Here is a 20,943-nt window from a genome sequence, read left to right as displayed (position 1 = left end):
CCCGCTCGAGTGCACAAATTTTTGTGCACCGGGCCTCTAGTGTAATTATATATGTGTTTTCCGATGGTCTTAGGCGACCCACAGGTTGAGAACTGCTGCTCTAGGTAAAGACCATGCTTACTGTTTAAGGTAGCTCCTTTATTCAAAGGATGAAATACTAATTTCCCTCTCAAAAAAAAAAAGAAAAAGAAAAATTAACATCTTAGTTCCTTGATTGCAAAAGTGCACTTATAAAATAAAAAACTTTGATATATTTTTACTTCTCAGATGTTCAAAAATATTCATGATAACAAAAGCAAATTCAAGAAAGATCAACCCACAACTAGCTGAATTCTTTTCAATGTTTAGTAAGTAGCAGTACCTGGTTTAGTACAGGCAGATCTCTAAATCTATTCCTCAGTAACTATCAGCTAAGTAATTAAGCTCACAGAAATCAATTTTTTTTTCACAATCCTCTTTGCACCAAGTGAAACACACTTGTGCTTTTTAAAAAATATATGTTTTTTATTAACTTTTAGAGAGAGAGGAAGGGAGAGGAATAGAGAGAAACATCATTTAGAGAGGAACATCATCAACCAGCTGCCTCCTGCATGCCTCCTACTGGGGATCAATCCTGCAACTCTGGCATGTGCCCTGACTAGGAATCCAACTGTAACCTCTTGGTTCCTGGGTCAACACTCAACCACTGAGCCACATGGACTGGGCCATACATGTGCTTTAATGCACATCCAAATTAACTCAAGGATTCAAGATGATATGTGAGAATCAGATATCAGAGATAAATGTAAACAGCCTATATTAACTATGTATTTTTGATGCTTTGACACCAGGGCCTTGATGGCCCTGGACAGAATCTCTCTTCCACAACTACTTATTTCCCAGAGATAGTAAAGATAGGCCTGACAGTTCACCTTTTATATGCAAACCAATCAACCCAGAGCTCACACCTCCACTGCCTCCTCTACTTGGCTCACACTCAGGGCCACTATTCCTCTGACCCAATCACCCTAGGGCCAAGAACCAAACAACTCACCTCCCACACTCCATCCGACTAACCCTGGTGCTTCCCAGTATGGCCACCCTCCCTAGTGTGGCATGCCCTCTCTTCTTAGGAACTCTGAATAACAAAATATTTTTTTTTAATGGCAATTGTCTCCTGATCTGTTGTTGGCCTCACCATACCTGAATAATAATGAAACCTACATTTTAAAATATGGCCTTGGATTACTGTTAATAAATGTACAGACATTTAAAAATATATATATTATCAAACTACACAGAAAATTTTAAATACTAATGTATAAGATCTCATAATCTTACTTTCTTGAAGATTGAGTGGAGGATTAATGAGATTATCTAAAGTTCGAGGTCCATATTCGGATTGTGGTGCCGAAAATCCAGGGATTAAGCATGAAAACATCCAAAGCTGCTCTTTGCTACAGTTACTCTGAAGAGCTTGCAACCATAATAAGAAAAGACGAACACCTTCCCGCCTGATCTAAAATAAAATGAAAAACAATATTTTTACTTATCATGGAAATACTTTCTTCTTTTTAAGGCCAAAATCCTCTATAACAGGATTACAGAATGATGCTTTGCAAAAGATAGGTAGGAAAGGTAGAAAGAAGGTGGAAGGAGAAAGGGAGGGTGGATATAACACCCATGACCTTTCTGAAACCCTCAATATCTGTAAATCTAAATTCAAAGATTTTGTACAAATAAAGAATGAACTTGGCCTATAACAACTTAAAACCATCAGGTAATTTTTCATTCTACAATTTCCAATTGTAAAAAAAATCAGAAAATCATTTCCTTCTTGTTTACTTCCCTCTCCTTCCCTCCTTTACATAACCCCCAGTCTGATCTAAGAAGCAAGAAGAGAGAGGGCAATTACAGTTCCTTGCTATAATGAATTCAGTAAAAGGAGGAATGATTATGGGGATCTTGGTGAGCTAACTTGCGATTGTTCTTAAAAAGTTTTTCACTGTCTGAAATTATCTCATTTACTTATCATTTGCTGCTGAGCTGCAAAACAGGAATTTTGGCCTATTACTATATACTAAGTACCTAGAACAATGCCCTGTACACAAAAGACAATAAATATTTCAATCAATGAATGAATTCTCTCCCAGGAAAAGATTTTTTCTTTAATTCAACTCAGATAAGCAAAACACAAAGTTCTTCAATAACCTAACCTCACTGTTAGCTTTGGAAATTACCCTAACACAGCTCTGTTAACGACCACTGTCATTTATTTAACTGCTTCCACCTCATGGTTTAGCCAAATAGCAGAATAAAGATATAGGAAGGCTTTTTCCTTTGTACTGATACAACCACGTCTTGATGCCAAAAGTACCTACAATATGACTTTTATCTGACCTACAGCAAGATACTTTTGACTGGGTAGCTTCCCTTACCAGAGTACAAGGAGATAATAAAAAAGAAAAAAAATTTATATACATTCCCTACTTTCCTCTACAACTAAGAATAGCTGTAATAAATGAAGAATAATTTGCTGAATGACTAACTTTTGTCTTCTGGAGACCACAGAATAAAGTATTTCTGGCAGTGGCAAAAGTAAAATAGTTGTGTGTTTTTAACAATAGTTTTCCAATAGACTGGTCAACCTAGTATGTATTTTCATATTGAATATGTTGCTATATTTTAAGTGAATTCAGTTCAATTAAGTGGACTACAGACAATTCAAGATTCTTTAGAAAAAAGTAGATATAGGAAAATTACTATATGCTTTAGTTTTTAAAAAGTCATAGAAAAGAAATATAATAATATACCTTCAAGGAGTTTCCTGTGTGAAGTAGTTTCTTTAAAATCAATCCTGAAAAGAAAAAATTATTTTAAATATTCACATCTTAATTTTTCTAAATGTCAGAGTTCTCGGTCAGACTTGAAAACACTTTAAAACAAGTCCTTGGCAACCTCCAAATTATTCTTGGTGACCTTGCTGTCCCTCTGGCCATAATCTTGGGGCCAGAAGGGTATATAAAAAGTCACCTTTTTAACACGTGGCTTACTGAAATTAAACATGATATCATCTATTGAAACAAATTCTAAGCCCCCAAATTATATTTAATACAACAATCTATGTATATGTCTTATTTATACTGAGAATATAATTAAATATTTCTCCATCACTAATTCAAATAAAAAAACACTACAGAAAATTTAAATTTAGTTAAGCACATAAACATCTATAACTCTAATATTTTCTAAAAATATTTCCATTGTATTAATTTTTTCAAAATGTTCAAAACCATCAAGATATTCAAAACCATATTTTTTCTTTTAAATTACACGTTTCAAAACAACAATAAAATACTGAAATAACAATAAAGAAAAAAATAAGAAAAAAAAAAGAAAATACTGAAATAACATTAACATAAACCCAGAGGTCCCCATTTTTCTGAACAAATGTCAACAGTCCCATATTTTGTATACTTTCAAAAATTCATTTGTTCACATTATTTATAATGCTTTGCCTAACAGTACAAGTATCACTGAAGCCTCCTGTGAACCCATTCTGAGTCATTTTCCAGAAGAAACCATTACCCAGATTTTAGTATTAATTATTTCCAAAAATATTTTATATTATCACTACTTATTGATAAGTCCATAAAATATACAGAATTGTTTTATATTTTTAAAAACTTATTCCAGTAACAAGAATTTGTTCCACAGCTATTTGTTCTAATCCTGCATTGTTTTTTTATTTGTTCTAGGAACATTTACTAGTATGTATAAATGATCAAGCCTGTGACTTTATTTGGTTTAAATTTCATTTGTCATATAAAAATAAGGTTTAATGTTTCAACAAATTGTGTTGATTTGTCTGCATTCCCTTCCTTATGTTTGAACAAATTCAATTTTTTAAAGTAATACTATGTAAACACCAGTCATCAGCTCTCTTAAAAATCTATTAATGCAGTTTGGTATCATGTATTGGATCCTGGAACAGAAAAAGAACATAAGTGGAAAACTAATAAAATCTGAGTAAGTTCAAAGTTTAATTAATTGTAAAAACAAAACAAAATCTTATATATGTGGTACATACAAAACAAGTCATTCTACAGAAGTTGCTTTTCACATCCAACCTTACCTTCTGAAATTTATATTGATGTGTGTACTCTAGTTAATTCGTTTTAACTGCTGTATTATTCTATTCCATTGTGTGAATATACCATTTATCTTCTTAATGTTAGGACATTTGGCTCATTTTCAAAATTTTGCTATTCCCAAGAATATTATCGTAAATGTTTCTGTTCATGGCTCATTGTGTGCATGCGTTTCCCCAGAATACAAAACCAGGAACAAAATTACTCACTTTCAGCTTTACTAAGTATTGACAAACTCTCTCCACACATCTGAGAAAACTACTCAGTGCATAAGGGTGCTGTGGCAACACAAGAAACTGGCAAATGCTCTATTACTGCCAGTCTGAAGAGTGTTAAATATCTTAATGTTTTCATTTGATAACTCCTAGTAATATTCAGCATCTTTTCATTTGGCCATTCGAGTTTCTGCAAATGGCCTGAAACATTTTTTTGTATATTTTCCAGTTGGGTTATTTTGTTTTGTTTAATATGAGAGCTCTTCATACATACTGACTACTAATATTAAGTCACTTCTATGAATTAGAAATATATTCTCCCGAACAACTCAGCCATGTTTTTGACTGAGGGGATGAATTATTAGAATTATTAGAAATCATACAGAAAAAAAAAACTGGGGTAATATCAAATATTTGAGAAGTTAAAAAAGAAAAACACTCTTAAGTAAGCCATACAGGTCAAGGAGACCAAATGGAATATTAGAAAGTATTTTCAACTGAATGAAAATCAACTAGAGTTCCTGATTTATTTTCCTTTATATGTAAGACAAAAAAAAACCCAAAAAAACCACAAGAGTTTTAGCATTCTTCAGAGTGACAAAGAAAAATAACCACTATGTATAATCTCAAGTTAGACATTTATTGGAATACTAAAGGCCCGGTGCATGGATTCGTGCACTGGTGGGGTCCCTCAGTGTGGCCTGCAGGGATCAGGCTGAAACCGGCAGTGCAACTCCGCCTGCCACTCCTGCCTGCTGCTCCCACTCATCCTGGCCCTGCTGTGTCTGCCACGGGCTCGCGCCCAGTCAATCCCAATTGGGAAAGGCTCGGGCCATCGCAGAGGTGCTTGCCAGCCCTGAGCCCTGCGTCTGGCACCCATCGGTCAGCTGAGCGGCGCTCCAGTTGTGGGAGTGCACTGACCACCAGGGGTCAGCTCCTGCATTGGAGTGTCTGCTCTCTGGTGGTCAGTGCGTGTCACAGCAACCAGTCGTTTGGTCGCTTAGGGTTTTACATATATAAATTATCCTAATATATAAAAAACCCAGGGTTCATAACGACCAACAAAAGGCTCGACCGAACACCAAAAGTCAGTCCTGCAGTCAGTGCTGGGTTGCCCACTGCTGCCGGTGTGGGCACAGCGACCCAGCACTGACTGCCAAGGGGGCTGCAAATCAGGCCCAAAGAGAGGCCGGGAGAGGCAGGGTCTGATCCACAGCCTCCATGGCAGCTGCTGATCAGCATTGCCTTTTTCTTTCTCTCTGGGCTTCGCCAGCAGCCGCGACTCTCTCTTTCTCTGCAGGCCTCTGTGGGGGCTGCTGATCAGCCCCACCTCTGTGATCAAGCCTGGAGATAGGCCCGGAGACACTGACTGGCATAGAAACTGACCAATCAGATCCAAATTGACCAGCAGGGGAGGGCAGTTGGGGGTGAGATCAGCCCAGCAGGGGAGGGTGGTTAGGGGTGATTAGGCAGGAAGAGGCAGTTAGGGGCAATCAGGCCAGCAGGGAAGGGCAGTTGGGGGCGAGATCAGGCCGGCAGCGGAGGGCAGTTAGGGGCAATCAGGCAGGCAGGCAGAGGGGTTAGGGGCAATCAAGCAGACAGGCAGAGGCAGTTAGGGGTGATCAGGCAGGCAGGCAGGTGAGCGGTCCAGATTGTGAGAGGGATGTCCCCCAAGGGGTCCCCAATTGGAGAGGGTGCAGGCTGGGCTGAGTGAACGCCTCCCCCTCCATGCACGAATTTCATGCACCGGCCCACTAGTTAATCATAACTAGACAGCCTACAGGTCCTATGGAGATTCCTTAGGAGACACAATAATCTTCTAAACTTCAAATGTCTCAAAAAGTTGCTTCAAGACAACGTACAAGGACATTTTTATAAGATACAAAATAGGATTTCACTATTCCATTGAGCACCTTATTAGCAATTCATATGTCTTCTTTGGTATAATGCCCATTCAAATATTTTGCCGATTTTTAAAATCTGACTAATCTTATTATTGAGTTGTAAGAGTTCTTTATATATTATGGATGCATTATTTTTAGTCTCAAACTTTTATCTAAAAAGTTTAGCCCTGACCAGTTTGGCTCAGTGGATAGAGCATCGGCCTGCGGACTCAAGGGTCCCAGGTTCGATTCCGGTCAAGGGCATGTACCTTGGTTGCGGGCACATACCCAGTGGAGAGTGTGCAGGAGGCAGCTGATTGATGTTTCTCTTTCATCAATGTTTCTAACTCTCTATCCCTCTCCCTTCCTCTCTGTAAAAAATCAATAAAATATATTTAAAAAAATAAATAAAAAAAAATAAATAAAAATAAAAATAAAAAGTTTATACTAAAAGGTTCTATTTTAGAATTCTAGTCCCTGTATCAATACCCCTTCTATATGTCCAGAGGTGGTTGTTTTTTCTGGAATTGCTAATTGGGATAGATTACAAAGTCTCAGAGATTTCATTTGCTATAACTGATTAAGAAACGTAGGACCGCCATAACTGGTTTGGCTCAGTGGATAGAGCATCTGCCTGCAGACTGAAGGGCCCCAGGTTCGATTCTGGTCAAGGGCATGTACCTTGGTTTTTGGCACATCCCCAGCCGGGAGTGTGCAGGAGGCAGCTGATCGATGTTTCTCTCTCATCGATGTTTCTAACTCTCTATCCCTCTCCCCTCCTCTCTATAAAAAATCAATAAAATGTATTTTTAAAAAAAGAGAAAGAAACATAGGACCTAAATGAATCTGACTTGTTTTTAAAGACAAAGAAACACAATTTTTACACATGAACATAAGGGTTATAACATTCTACTTCAACAATATAGATCTGGTGGCTGTATATATATTCCCCACAAAAAGGGTAATGAGAATCACTAACAGTCAGTCCTGACATCATTGAGACAGTGAACCAAAGCCAGTAATTGCCTATCTGCAAATTCCTCTAGAATATGAGGGGGGCAAGTGTCTTATTATGACACCTTGAGAGCACTGTGATACTGCAATTGTTAAAGAACCAGACTCAAAACCAGCAAAGCATCTTGGTTTAGTACCTGGTAACAGAAAGTCTGTGACCTCCTATCTGCTTGGTCTCCACAGCAAGGTTCCCTCCCTCCTTCCCCCTCCCTCCACTTTTTCTTTTCAGCTTTGTTACATAATCTGAAAAGCTCCCTTTTGACCTTTCAAGCAGAAAGCTTAACTCTAGTTCTCCCCCTTTTTGTGTGGGGCAAACTACCAGTTGACTCTGCTTGCTTTCAAACCTGGAGCCATTGCTTCTCCTCTACTTGGCACTTTGCATTACCTTTTCATTCCTGGTTCACAAAGATATTTATTTTGATGCTGAGCATGCTTTTATTATTATTTTTTGGTGTTATAATATTACCATCATTGCTAATGTATTCAGAGTACAAGAACAAGTGAAACCACTCAACCAGCCTGGCTCAATGATTGAGTGTCAACCACGGGCCAATTCCTGGCCAGGGTGCATGCCTGAGTTGTGGGCTCGATCCCCAGAGAGGGTCGAGCAGGAGGCAGCCAATCAGTGATTCTCCTTTATCATTGATATTTTTATCTCCCTCTCCTTTTCTCTCTGAAATCAAAAATATATTTTTTTAAATAGAAAGGGGAAACAAAGAAATGTAATGTACCATTTTGACAGGAAGTCATCTATGTTTTTATCTTTTATTCCTAATAAGTCTAGTCCTGAATCATTTTTGTTTTTACTAAAGCATAAAATATGAATTAATTTCAAGTAATGACCAATCAATTGAAAAGCATTTTCTTATATTATCATTTATTTCAAATGTGAAATACACATTTAAATTACTTACCAATACTATGAAATTGCCATCGCTGATGAATTCTTTCCGGAAGAAGTTGTAAAATTTTCTAAAAATCAACATAAATAAAACAACAACAAAGAAAAAAGAATGAAAAGCAAGGAATGAGTCCACATTCTGTGCAATGTGAAAAATGAAAGAGCTTACACTAAAGCTTTAAGAGTTTCTTAGGTAAAAGGTAGTATTACAAATACAAGTTAGTCTTTGAGCTAAGCTGATAATACTGGCATTATTTCCGAAATGGCATATAATCAACATTGGAAAACCCCCAAAACAACAAACTATACTAATAAAGACATGAAACAGTAAATTAATTTTAACTTTTACAATGATGTGGAAAGTAAATATATTTCTCCATAGTGATTAAATACTAACTGCAAAATATTTCAAAATGCTTATTTAGCATTCTTAGAATTTCTGCATTGTGGATACTACTGATAAATTTTTAAACTCTTTCAGATGTTAAGATTTGTGACATTTTCTCTTTTCAAGTAATTCTTTCTGCTGTTTTGATAAATCATGAGAAAATATTTTGATTTCACAAAAATCCCATTAAATATTTATACTGAGTTAACGTATGCAAACCCAAAGGCACTTATGTGTTATGATAACTATAGGCTGAAGAACAAAATTTTTAAGTTCAAAAGACCTATTTAGTTAAGCTAATATAGGTTTCTAGTAATTGGAAATAAACACTTTTTACATATAATACTTTCATAATTTTGCCTTTAATTTCATTTACGTATTGCATATGTGTGGATTTTTCTAAATCCACAGCTGCTGTATGTACTATGCTGCTGAACTAAGCTCTCAGTACTCTACTTACTAAATGACACTTGTGTGTGTTTGGTGTTACTGCTGCTCTTACTACTATAGTTATTAGAAACACCATTAATTGGATGTTCATAAAGGCTAAATACTAAACTAGACACTTTATATAATTGTATCTTATTAATCTTCACACCCAACCTAAAAAGAGTTTATTAATCTCATTTGACAAATGAGAACATGCGTTAAGTAATGTGCTTAGGTTAGAAAGTAAAAGAGTCTGGCTGGTGTGGCTCAGTGGGTTGAGCGTCATCCCATGCACCAAGAGGTTGCTGGTTTGATTCCAGGACAAGGCATATGCCCGATCCCCAGTGAGGGGCATGCAGGAGGCAGCCGATCAATGTTTCTATCTTCTCTCCCTCTCCCTTCCTCTCTCTCTAGAATATCAATAAAAAACATATTTCTTAAAAAAGAAAGCAAAAGATATGCCTATTTTTAAAATTTGTGCTTTTATACTATTCTGCTCAAAGGATAGTTTACATGTTTTACTCTTCTCTCATATGATCTCACACAAGAAGAAGATGAAGAAATTACAAAGTTCTTCACAGATCAATGCTGGTCTCATATGAGATACATAAACTTCTTTACCTTTGCCCTCTTCATATTTCTCTCATAGTGAGCCAACAATTGCATAATTATAATTATTTTGAAAAACAATAAAATTATTTTGAAAAGACAACTTTATGACTATTCAAAAGCATTCCTAAATTATGACTATGAAATTATAATTTAGATTTAACCCCTTATAATATGTAAATGAACATGTCTACATGTTTTTATGTGGTTAATATAAAAATGAATGAAATTTTGTGTAGTCGTAACTGCACAGAAAACATCTTACATCATATTCTTAATATTACATAATGAAGTTTTTTAAATATATTTTTATTGATTTCAGAGAGGAAGAGGGAGAGAGAGAAAGAAACATCAATGATGAGAGAGTATCATTGATCGGCTGCCTCCTGCACACCCCCTACTAGGGATCGAGCCTGCAACCCAGGCATGTGCCCCTGACGGGAATCAAACCCAGGACCCTTCAGTCCACAGCCTGATGCTCTATCCACTGAGCCAAACCAGCTAGGGCAAAGTTTTTTTATTCCAAAAGGAAGAGATCACTTTATAATTTCTTCATTAAAAAAATTATCATTAGTCTCCAAAGGAATACTATTTATTGTCTCCATTATAAGTAGAAAACATAAGCACACAAATTAAATTTTTCAAAAGATGAAAACCCTGTATCTAACATCATTTTTTCCTAATAAAATTTAGTGCATCATTAAAGACAAAGATTACTGTTCAAAGAATTATATAGGGTGTACCAAAAATATGTATACATAAAATTTAAGTAATTATGAAGGCAGTGTTTATTAAAATACATTTCATTTTTAAAACCGAGCTATCAGCTGTTAGTGTGTATAAATTTTTGGGATACCTTGTATATCTACACTAATAAAAGAGGAACATGCAAATTGGTGTCACTCCGCTATGCCCAACAGCCAATCAGATGAGTATGCAAATTAACCCAACAAAGATGGTGGTTAATTTGCATATGCAGTCGCGAAGCGAAGACTGAAGACAACGTAGAAGGAAGCCAAGCGCTGCAGAAGGGAGCGAAGCTGCAGAGAAGCAAGCGGGGCAGTGGAGGCGGGAGGGAAGCAAGCGGGGCGGTGGAGGCGGGAGGGAAGCAAGTGGGGTGGCAGAGGCGGGAGGGAAGCAAGCGGGATGGCGAAGGCGGGAGGGAAGCAAGTGGGGCAGCGGAGGCAGGAGGGAAGCAAGTGGGGCAGTGGAAGGCAGGAGGGAAGCAAGCGAGACAGCGGAGGTGGGAGCAAAGCCCTCCTAGGCGGGTTTCGCTCCCTTCTCTGCTTCTCTTGGCCACAGGAAGCCCTATTCTTGCAGGTATCTTCCTGCAACAGGCCTCTAGTTACATATAAAAAAATAAATATTACTTTTTAATAGCAGATATATCTTGAAAAGCTTCTATTACCTTATTAATCATTTCAGTTTCCAGAATACAAAGCAAGCATGAAAGAACACTTTCTAGCAATTATCATGTTGCTTACTCTGTGGCTACTTTTATTCGTTTATTGGGAAACAATTCGGGCAAACACTTGAGGAGGTAAATATGAGCGATTTCTTCAGGGTTAATGACTAATGAAATTAAATGCAGGACATACCAAGATCAGTTACTTATATCTGGAACCTTGAAAAAAAAAAACTTTCTTTTTCTAGCTGTGACTAAATCAATATAAATCAACAGCTAAGAGAGATATCAGGTTGCTCAAATTCTTCTAACTATATCAAAATACAAAGCAATGAATTATCTTTAATTCACTGCACATAGAACAGCTCAATCTTTAAAAGTGATTTCCAAATTCTTTACTATGCCTTTTAAGCCACAGGGTCTAAACCTGACTTTCTCCAGATCTCTGAATTCTGGATAAAGATCAGAAAACTCCTATCACTGTTTGATTTCAAAGACAAAAGGCAGAGCAAAGAGTTATTTTAAAAGCAGGCATGCAGTGGGTGTGGGTGAGGGCACCCTAATTTTTATTAATGTGGTAAAAATAAAAGACAAGTTTTAGCAAAGTATCAAATGTTATTGTTTCCTTCTTTTTATTTAGCAATAAAGACTTGTCCTACACCACTCCAAAATAATATAGAACAATAGTTTATAAAATATTTAAAACTATTTTATACAAGTTTGCAATGAAAACTAGTTAAAGCAGAAACTATATATTCCTTAGGTATATAACAGTTCCATAAAGTTATCCTCTCAGGTAAAAATGTTTTAGAATTTTAAAAAACCCTGGCAGGGAAGGGAGAAACCAAGATGGCGGCATAGGTAAACACCTGAAAATTGCTGCCTCACACAACCACTTCAAAAATACAACTAAAAGATAAAAAGAACATCATCCAGAACCACAGGAAGGCTGGCTGAGTGGAAATTCTACAACTAGAAGGAAAGAGAAAAGCACACTGAGACTCAGAGGAGATGCGGAAGTAAAGTGCAGAGGTACGGAGGCACACGCGGAAAGGGCTGCCAACTGAGGATGCTGCGCACACGGAAAGTGCTGGCAACTGAGGACACAGTTGTCTTTTTCAATTGGGAGGGAGAACAAGCTCCCGACTGCTCTGAACTCCAGTTCTGGGTGAGTCTCTGGGGACCCAGACTCATACGGGGAGAAATTGGACTGTCTGGCAGCGGGCGGAACTGGAGGGCAGCTTTCTCTCAGAGGTGCTTGCAGCGATTACCGCAGGACACTGAGACCCCGGGCCTATTAGGGCAGGGCTGAGGATCAGCCATAGCTGTTTGCTCCGCCCTGTTGATTCCCTGAGACCCCGCCCCACCCAAGCTGTGCGCAGAGGCTTTTGCACATGAAAGGCCTGGCCCTTTGAGATCTAAAATTACCTAACAAACTGCAGCTGGGTCAGAGAGACCCAGAACATCCAAAAGAAGACCCAAGGCCCCACAGCAGCTTTCATTGCTTCACAGCTGGGACTCATCTGGGCACCTCCAAACCCCAAACACGGAAGAGGAATCTGCAGATCTCTCCGTAGCTCCTGCTGGGTAGCCTCAGGCAGAGGCTAAATTAGCACCTCCTTAGAGATCCAAGAGCCAGTGTACCCAGTGGTCAGATTGGGACCATCCAGATTACAACTCCTCAGATCCATAACAGACACACTCATTGGGCAGACTCAGTGAGCACCAAAGCCCCACTGAAGCAAGTCTTGCCTCATGAGGGTGTCTCCAGCACAGAAGTTCTCCCACTGTAGACACAGCTGATTCTCACAGACCATTGGCCTGGAGGTCAATTCTTCCCACTGATACCAACAACAATCAAGGCTTAACTACAACAAGACTGTGCACAAAGCCCACAAAGGGGTGCACCAAGAGTGTCCACCTCAGGTAATTGGGGAGGCTGAGCCACTGGGCCCTATAGGACACCTAGCACACAAAGCCACTCTATCAACACAGGGAAACATAAAAAATGCGGAGACAAAGAAACAGGTCACAAATGACAGAAATGGAAGAAAGCAAACTACTGGATATAGAGTTCAAAACCACGGTTATAAGGTTTTTCAAGAATTTTCTAGAAACCGCCGATAAATTTAGTGAGACCCTCAAGGATATGAAAAAGGACCAACTAGAAATTAAGCATACACTGACTGAAATAAAGAATAATATACAGAGATCCAACAGAAGACTAGAGGATCCCAAGAATCAAGTCAAAGATTTGAAATTCAAAGAAGCAAAGAACACCCAACCAGAAAAGCAAAAAGAAAAAAGAATCCAAAAATATAAAGATAGTGTAAGGAGCCTCTGGGACAACTTCAAACGTACCAACATCCGAATTATAGGGGTGCCAGAAGAAGAGAGAGAGCAAGATATTGAAAACATATTTGAAGAAATAATGACAGAAAACTTCCCCTACCTGGTGTAAGAAATAGACTTCCAAGTCCAGGAAGCACAGAGAACCCCAAACAAAAGGAAATCAAAGAGGACCACACCAAGACACATCATAATTAAAATGCCAAGAGCAAAAGACAAAGAGAGAATCTTAAAAGCAGCAAAAGAAAAACAATCAGTTACCTACAAGGGAGTACCCATACGACTGTCAGCTGATTTCTCAAGAGAAACTATGTAGGCCAGAAGGGAGTGGCAAGAAATATTCAAAGTGATGAATAGCAAGAACCTACAACCAAGATTCCTCTACCCAGCAAAGCTATCATTCAGAATTGAAGGTCATAAAGAGCTTCACAGATAAGAAAACGCTAGAGTTCATCACCACCAAACCAGTATTATATGAAATGTTGAAAGAAGAGGAGGAAGAAGAAAAAAGTAAAGATAAAAATTATGAACAACAAATACATATCTTTCAACAAGTGAATCTAAAAATCAAGTGAATAAAAAATCTGATGAACAGAGTAAACTGGTGAATATAATAGAATCAGGGTCATAGAAAGGGAGTGGACTGACAATTCTCAGGGGGAAATGGGTGTGGGGGTGCAGGAAGATACTGGACAAAAACTGTACACCTATGAATGAGGACAGTGGGGGGGTAAGGGTAGAGGGTGGGGTGAGAACCGGGGGAGCTGGGGGGGGCGGGGGAGGAACAACTGTAATAATCTGAACAATAATGATTTATTAAAAAAAAAAAACCCTGGCAGGTATGGCTCAGTTGGTTAGGCTTCGTCCCATGCATGGAAGGGTTGTTGGTTCAATTCCTGGTCAGGGCACATGCCAGGATTGTGGACTCGATCCCCTGATAAGGGGCATACAGGAGGCAGCTGATCGATGTTTCACTCTCTCCCTCTCCCCCACTTCCTCTCTAGTATCAATAAAAATATTATTTTTAAAAAACCCCATTTGTGTAAACCTCCCTCAAATTAAAATTTTCATTGTTTACAAACATATTTTTTATATATACATATATGTGTGTGTGTGTGTGTGTGTATACGTACATACATATATATATGTGTGTGTGTGTGTGTATATATATACACTAGAGGCTCAGTGCACAGATTCGTGCACTTGGGGGACCCCTCAGCCTGGCCTGCACCCTCTCGAAATCTGGGACCTCTCAGGAGATGTCAGACTGCCGGTTTTGGCCCAATCCCCAGGGAGTGGGCCTAAGCTGGCAGTTGGACATCCTTATCACTGCCATGGAGGCGAGAGAAGCTCCTGCCACTGCCGCTGCGCTCGCCAGCTGTGAGCCCGGCTTCTGGCTGAGTGGCGCTCCCCCTGTAGGAGCGCACTAACCACCAGGGGGCAGCTCCTGAATTGAGTGTCTGCCCCCTGGTGGTCAGTGTGCGTCATAGCAACTAGTTGTTCCGCTGTCTATTTGATTTGCATATTACCCTTTTATTATGTAGGATACTAATTTCCTGGTGTCAAATGTGTAAAAACATAATTGTATCTATACCTAAAAATAATATATGTACCTCAAAAAATAATTAAGAATTAAGGCAGGCATATTTTTTAGTTTAAAAAATGTAATTCAGTTTTTGAAAAGCACAGCAGATTCAGTATTTTATTTATTTAATATATTTGTATTGCTTTCAGTGAGGAAGGGAGAGGGAGAGAGAAACAACGATGAGAGAATCACTGATTGGCTGCCTTCCGCACACCCCACAATGGGGATGGAGCCCACAACCCAGGAATTTTCCCTGATTGGGAATCGAACTATGACCTCCTGGTTTACAGGCTGACACTCAACCACTGAGCAATACCAGCCAGGCCACAGTGTTTTATTATATAGTTTATAGTTCAATATATTCCTTTGTATGATCCAGGTACTACTTTTGTAAAGAAGAAAGATTAGCAGGTTCTTACCTCAAAAATAAAAAGTATAGCATCCAATTCCTCCCTTTGAGACTTGTGACCTAAAACATTTTTACAGAAAAATATTTTAAACATTATCATTTTATCCTCACTGTTAACAATCACTTAAATACTCTAACATGTCTCGCACTAAAATTTTTTCTGTGATTTTTTAAAATAAAATGGTTAAAAGTATATTCTGTTCAATGTGAACACAGTATCACAGCATCTCTGTCTACTCTTTTTCAACAACTAAATTTAGACTACACATATTTATGTCTAAAAACAAGTCATAATATATTGTGGAAAACTTTAAATGAACTCTGAAACTAAAAATATAAAAATGACTGCTCAAACCTGATACAAGCCTCTAGGGCAGACCAAAGAATGTGAGGAAACAAGCAAATCATCCCAGAAAAAGAGCAAATCTGCTAAGCCTTTTCAAAATAATAATAGTACTATGAACCCATAGCTGTGCAAGGAGTATTAAAAGCTGTCTGCCAAAAACAAAAAAGCAAAAGAAAAAAAAAAAACAGCCATTGTCCAAGAGTCTATTTTAAAGTGAAAATATATGACAATTATTGGAAACATCAACATAAACCAGAACCAATTATTAACATCTTACCTTTCTGTTTAAGACTAGCTTCAATGGTCACGAAATTCTCAAAGAACACATAATATATATGTGAAAAATGTTGGTCAAAAAACTGCTTGAGATCAATAGACTCTGCATTCTCTGAAAAATAAATGAAAACAATTTTAGTGATTACTATTTACAAATATATGTTAAATTATGTTCAGTAGATATGACAGTGACAAGTTTCCTTTAAAGATTTTAGCTTTAATTTTATAAAATGATTTAGTCATCATAATCTTCGTTTTGCAAAAGAAAACAATGTCTCAGAAAGACTTATTCAAAACCATTAACCAAACCAAAAAAAGAAGCCAAGTTCCATTTTTAATTCACAAATATGCTAACGTCTCCCTTAAGACAGTTTAGGGTGTCCTCCCCTGCTGGCCTGGTCACCCTTAAATCAGTATTTCCACGAGTAATAATGTATTGTGCCTAAAATACATGTTTTCTAAATAGGTATTTAACAACATGTTTTATAAATAAGTATTTTAAGTATTATAAAGCTTAAATACAGATAATAGGGCTCTAAAAAAACTGTCAGTGTAGTCCAGGACACACAAAACTAAACATACAAAAGTGGGCTTATAGTTGTGAATATGTGAAACAGAGTTTATTCTTGTATTAACTAGAGGCCCGGTGCATGAAATTCATGCATGGGGGTGGGGAGGGGGTTACCTCAGCCTGCACCCACTCCAATTGGGAACCCCTCACCCCTCTCACAATCTGGGACTGCTGGCTCCTAACTGCTCACCTGCCTGCCTGACTGATTTCCCCTAATTGCCTCTTCCTGCTTGCCTGATCTCACTCCCAACTTCCCTCCCCTGCAGGCCTAACCCCTCTAGCTGCCTGCCTGCCTGATCGCCCCTAACTGCCTCTGCCTGCCTGCCTGCCTGATTGCTTCTAACCCCTCTACCTGCCTGCCTGCCTGCCTGATCACCCCTAACTGCCTCTGCCTGCCTGCCTGCCTGCCTGCCTGATCACCCCTAACTGTCCTCCGCTGCCGGCCTGATCGCCCCTAACTGCCTCTGCCTCGGCACTCACCACCATGGCTTTGTCTGGAAGGAAGTCGGATGTCCAGAAGATGGCTGGTTGACCTGGTCTAAATAGTATATTAACCTTTTATTAGTATAGATAGATTATATAGGGTAGGATTGCTTAAATGGGAGGGGGGAGCCTTTTTCGGCAGGAGAAGATGCTCTTGGCATACAAAAATACATAATCCCTATATCTGGACTGATAGCCAGCCATATGCACTATACTGCCAAACTGGTCATTAAAAAATTGAACCGCTTTCTTACACTTTACACCAAACAGCTGTTGCCCTTAAAACCCCTCCTCAGCCCCCACCTTAGGTTCCACCTTCGCAGTTCACCCAGATTAGGTTCAGATTGGTTGGTTTCTATGCCAGTCAGCGTCAAAAGCTCCACCTCCTAGGCAGCCATTGGCTCCTGACACTTCACCCAGATTTGTTTCTGACTGGTCTGTTTCTATGCCAGTCAGCATCAAAAGCTCCGCCTCCTAGGCAGCCATTAGCTCCTCACACTTCACCCAGACTTGGTCCTGATTGGTCGGTTTCTATGCCAGTCAGCATCTCTGGGCATGATCAAAGACGGGGGCTGATCAGCAGCCCCGCAGAGGCCCAGAGAGAAACAGAGGCGCAGCTGCTGGTGAAGCCGGGAGAGAAAGAAAGAGGCAACGGCTGATCAACAGCTGCCACTGAGGTTGCAGATCAGACCCTGCCTCTCTCTCTACAGGCCTCTCTCCGGGCCTGATCCGTAGCCCCCCTTGGCAGTTAGTGCTGGGTCGCTGCCCCGACACTGGCTGCAGTCAGCGCTGGGTCGCCACAGCAACCCAGCACTGACTTCCGTGTTAGGTTGAGCCTTCGGTGGAGGCTTCGGTCGTTAAGGACCCTGGCTCTTTATATATACAGATTATTGTATTACTTGTTTGTATTACAACTGTAAACCTACTTTTGCCCACTCCTGTATAATTCTACCCACCCCTGTATAATTGTACCCACAGTAGAAAGTGTTAGAATCTGAAAATGAAGTGACAAAGTATAGTGCCAATTTAGAAACACAAAATTTCTTTCAAAGCTCAATGAGAGGTGAAAGTGGAGAAAAAAAATGCCTGAGGGACATATTCCTTATAAAGACTTTAAGGATAGAAGGACTCCTGGATATGAGTTGGTGGGGTTTAACGGGAAGGGCATTCTACACATAAACAAACACATAGAGTGATGACATGTTAAGTGTAATAGGATTCAGAAAAAATGATTCCATTTTGGCTAGAGTTTAAGAGCATTTTAATAAAAATGAAACACTGAAATTTCATCCCAACTAATTTCAAAAAGAGTTGCTGATTCGTTGACTTGCATATTTGCTACTGAAACCAAGTCTCAGTGTAGCCCCAATGCATTCATGGCACAGAATCAAAACCCCTGGAGATAATGCTTTCATTGTATACTTTATGACAGAATACCTGCAAGACTAAAGACATTCTACTCATTCTAAACACCTTTTTCCCCTTACCCACCTCTTCCGTGTCTTTCTTATTTTACCAACACATTTATGTCAAATCTGTACCAGTTCACACTCTCAATACCTGGCAGGGGAGGGCAGTTGGGGGAGACCAAGCCGGCAGGAAAGGGCAGCTGGGGGCAAGATCAGGCCTGCAGGGGAGGGCAGTTGGGAATGAGATCAGGCCAGCAGGGGAGGGCAGTTAGGGACAATCAGAGGTAGTTAGGGGCAATCAGGCCAGCAGGGGAGGGCAGTTAGGGACGAGATCAGGCCAGCAGGCGAGGGCAGTTAGTGGCGATCAGGCAGGTAGGCAGAGGCAGTTAGGGGTAATCAGGCAGGCAAGCAGAGGAGTTAGGGGCAATCAGGCAGGCAGGCAGGTGAGCAGTTAGGGGCCAGTGGTCCCAGATTGTGAGGGATGTCCCCCAAGGGGTCCCCAATTGGAGAGGATGCAGGCTGGGTTGAGGGAACCCCCCCCCCGCCCGTGCACAAATTTCATGCACCAGGCCACTAGTATGTATATAAAAGCCAAGCGACTGGAATGACCGAAACGACTGGTTGCTATGACACGCACTGTGGCCAGCCAACTGGCCCAATAGGGGGGCGCCCCCCCCCCAATTCGGCCCTTAACACTCCAATCAGGGGCAGGGGGGCTGGGTGGGCAACCATCTGTGGCCCCTCAGATCGGCTTTGGCTGGCCCCACCCAAGATCGGCCTCCCCAGTCTGATCAGGGGTGGGCCAGCCAGCCAACTCCTGCATCCCCTCTCCCCACACCGGCCCGGCCCAAGCGGCCCCATGGGGGGGGGGGCAGCTGGACCCCACCCATGCATGAATTCGTGCACCTGACCTCTAGTTAATAATAAAATAAACTATTATAACTTTATTATCTACACTAATAAAAGAGAAACATGGTAATTGGCGTACGACCGCTACCCTTCCCATTGGCTATTCAGCGTATCCTTATGCAAATTAACTGTCAGCCAAGATGGCGGCCGGCAGCCATGCACTGAAGCGAGCAGGGAGGCTTGCTTCCTCCAGGAACTGCAAACTCCAACGTTCGCCGCCTCACTTGCCGGCCTCTCAACTGCAACTCTAAGCAACTATTACTATGTTGCAAATAAGAAGCTAAACAAAACCGGCTTTCAGTCAGCTCCGGACCGCAACATTGTATCCATGTTTTCAGCAGCGAGGCCTCAGAGCTAAAGCTGGCCCAGAATAAAAAAAAAAAAAAAGAAAAAGAAAACAAGGAGCGGTTGGGAGCTTTTAGTCAACTGCCAGCGGGAAAACAGCCCTCAGCCCCTCAGCCAGCCTGGCCAGGCACCCCAGTGGGGACCCCCACCCTGATCCAGGACACCCTTCAGGGCAAACCAGCCGGCCCCTACCCATGCACCAGGCCTCTATTCTATATAGTAAAAGGGTAATATGTCTCCCGGCACCAGGATCAGCGGAGCAGCGAGGCTCCCGGCACTGGGATCAGCAGAGCAGCGAGGCTCCCGGCACCGGGATCAGTGTGACAGGGGGCAGCGCCCAAACCCCCTGATCAGCCCAATCCCCCGATTGCCCTGCAGCTCTGTGTGTGACAGGGTGCAGCGCACCAACCCCCTGATCGGCCCTGCTCTGTGTGTGACAGGGTGCGGCGCCCCAACCCCCCACCCCCCCACGGGCCCTGCTCTGTGTGTGACAGGGTAGAACCATAGCCTCTCCATCGGCCCTGCCCTGAGTGTGACAGTGGCGGTGCCCCAACCCCCTGATCGGCCCTGCTCTGTGGGTAATAGAGGGTGGCGCCCCAACCCCCTTCCACGGGCCTTGCTCTGTGTGTGACAGGGTAGAGCCATAACCTCCCCATTGGCCCTGCCCTGGGTGTGACAGGGTGCAGCGCCCCAACCCCTTGATCCGCCCTGCTCTGTGTGTGACAGGGGGCGGTGCCCCAGCTCCCCTATCGGCCCTACTCTGTGAGTGACGGGGGGAGCTCCTCAACCCCCTGATGGGCCCTGCTCTGTGAGTGACAGGGGGCAGCGCCCCAATCCCCCTGATGGACCCTGCTCTGTTAGTGACAGGGGGCAGCACCCCAACCCCCTGATCGGCCCTGCTCTGTGAGTGACAGGGAGCAGCGCCCCAACCCCCTGATCGGCCCTGCTCTGTGCGTGACAGGGGGTGGCGCCGCAACCTCCCCATTGACCCTGCCTTGAGTGTAACAGGGGGCGGTGCCCCAACCCCCCAATCAGTCTACCCTGAGCGTGACTGAGGGTGGCATTGCAACCTCCCGATCCGCCCTGCTCTGTGCATGACGGGGCGGTGCCCCAACTCCCCAATCGGCCTTGCTCTGAGCCTGACCAGGGGCTGCACTTAGGGATTGGGCCTGCCCTCTGCCACCCAGGAGCAGGCCTAAGCCAGCAGGTCGTTATCTCCCGAGGGGTCCCAGACTGTGAGAGGGCACAGGCTGGGCTGGGGGACCCCCCCCCCCCGAGTGCACAAAT

General features: G+C 41.5%; 1 protein-coding gene across 15 annotated transcripts in view; it reads right to left on the bottom strand.

Moving 5' to 3' along the window:
* RALGAPA1 (Ral GTPase activating protein catalytic alpha subunit 1) overlaps positions 1–20,943 on the bottom strand; it is a 281,001-nt gene that overhangs the window by 224,126 nt on the left and 35,932 nt on the right. For 12 of the 15 annotated variants that reach the window (XR_002828508.1, XM_023751509.1, XM_023751508.1 and 9 more), the window contains exons 2-6: positions 15,941–16,051; positions 15,328–15,377; positions 8,157–8,214; positions 2,793–2,836; positions 1,321–1,498 (exon numbers count right to left, since the gene is read on the bottom strand). Coding sequence is in view for 14 of the 15 variants with exons in the window: in XM_023751509.1 (XP_023607277.1) it covers positions 1,321–1,498; positions 2,793–2,836; positions 8,157–8,214; positions 15,328–15,377; positions 15,941–16,051 (441 nt within the window). In the remaining variant the exon portion in view is untranslated. Of the gene's footprint in view, positions 1–1,320; positions 1,499–2,792; positions 2,837–8,156; positions 8,215–15,327; positions 15,378–15,940; positions 16,052–20,943 lie in introns of those variants that run through there. The other 3 variants (XM_023751511.1, XM_023751512.1, XM_023751505.1) reach the window with 3 other exon arrangements.

Source organism: Myotis lucifugus, unplaced genomic scaffold, assembly GCF_000147115.1.
Source record: "Myotis lucifugus unplaced genomic scaffold, Myoluc2.0 scaffold_22, whole genome shotgun sequence".
Taxonomy (NCBI): domain Eukaryota; kingdom Metazoa; phylum Chordata; class Mammalia; order Chiroptera; family Vespertilionidae; genus Myotis; species Myotis lucifugus.
This window is presented reverse-complemented; position numbering and strand designations above follow the sequence as displayed.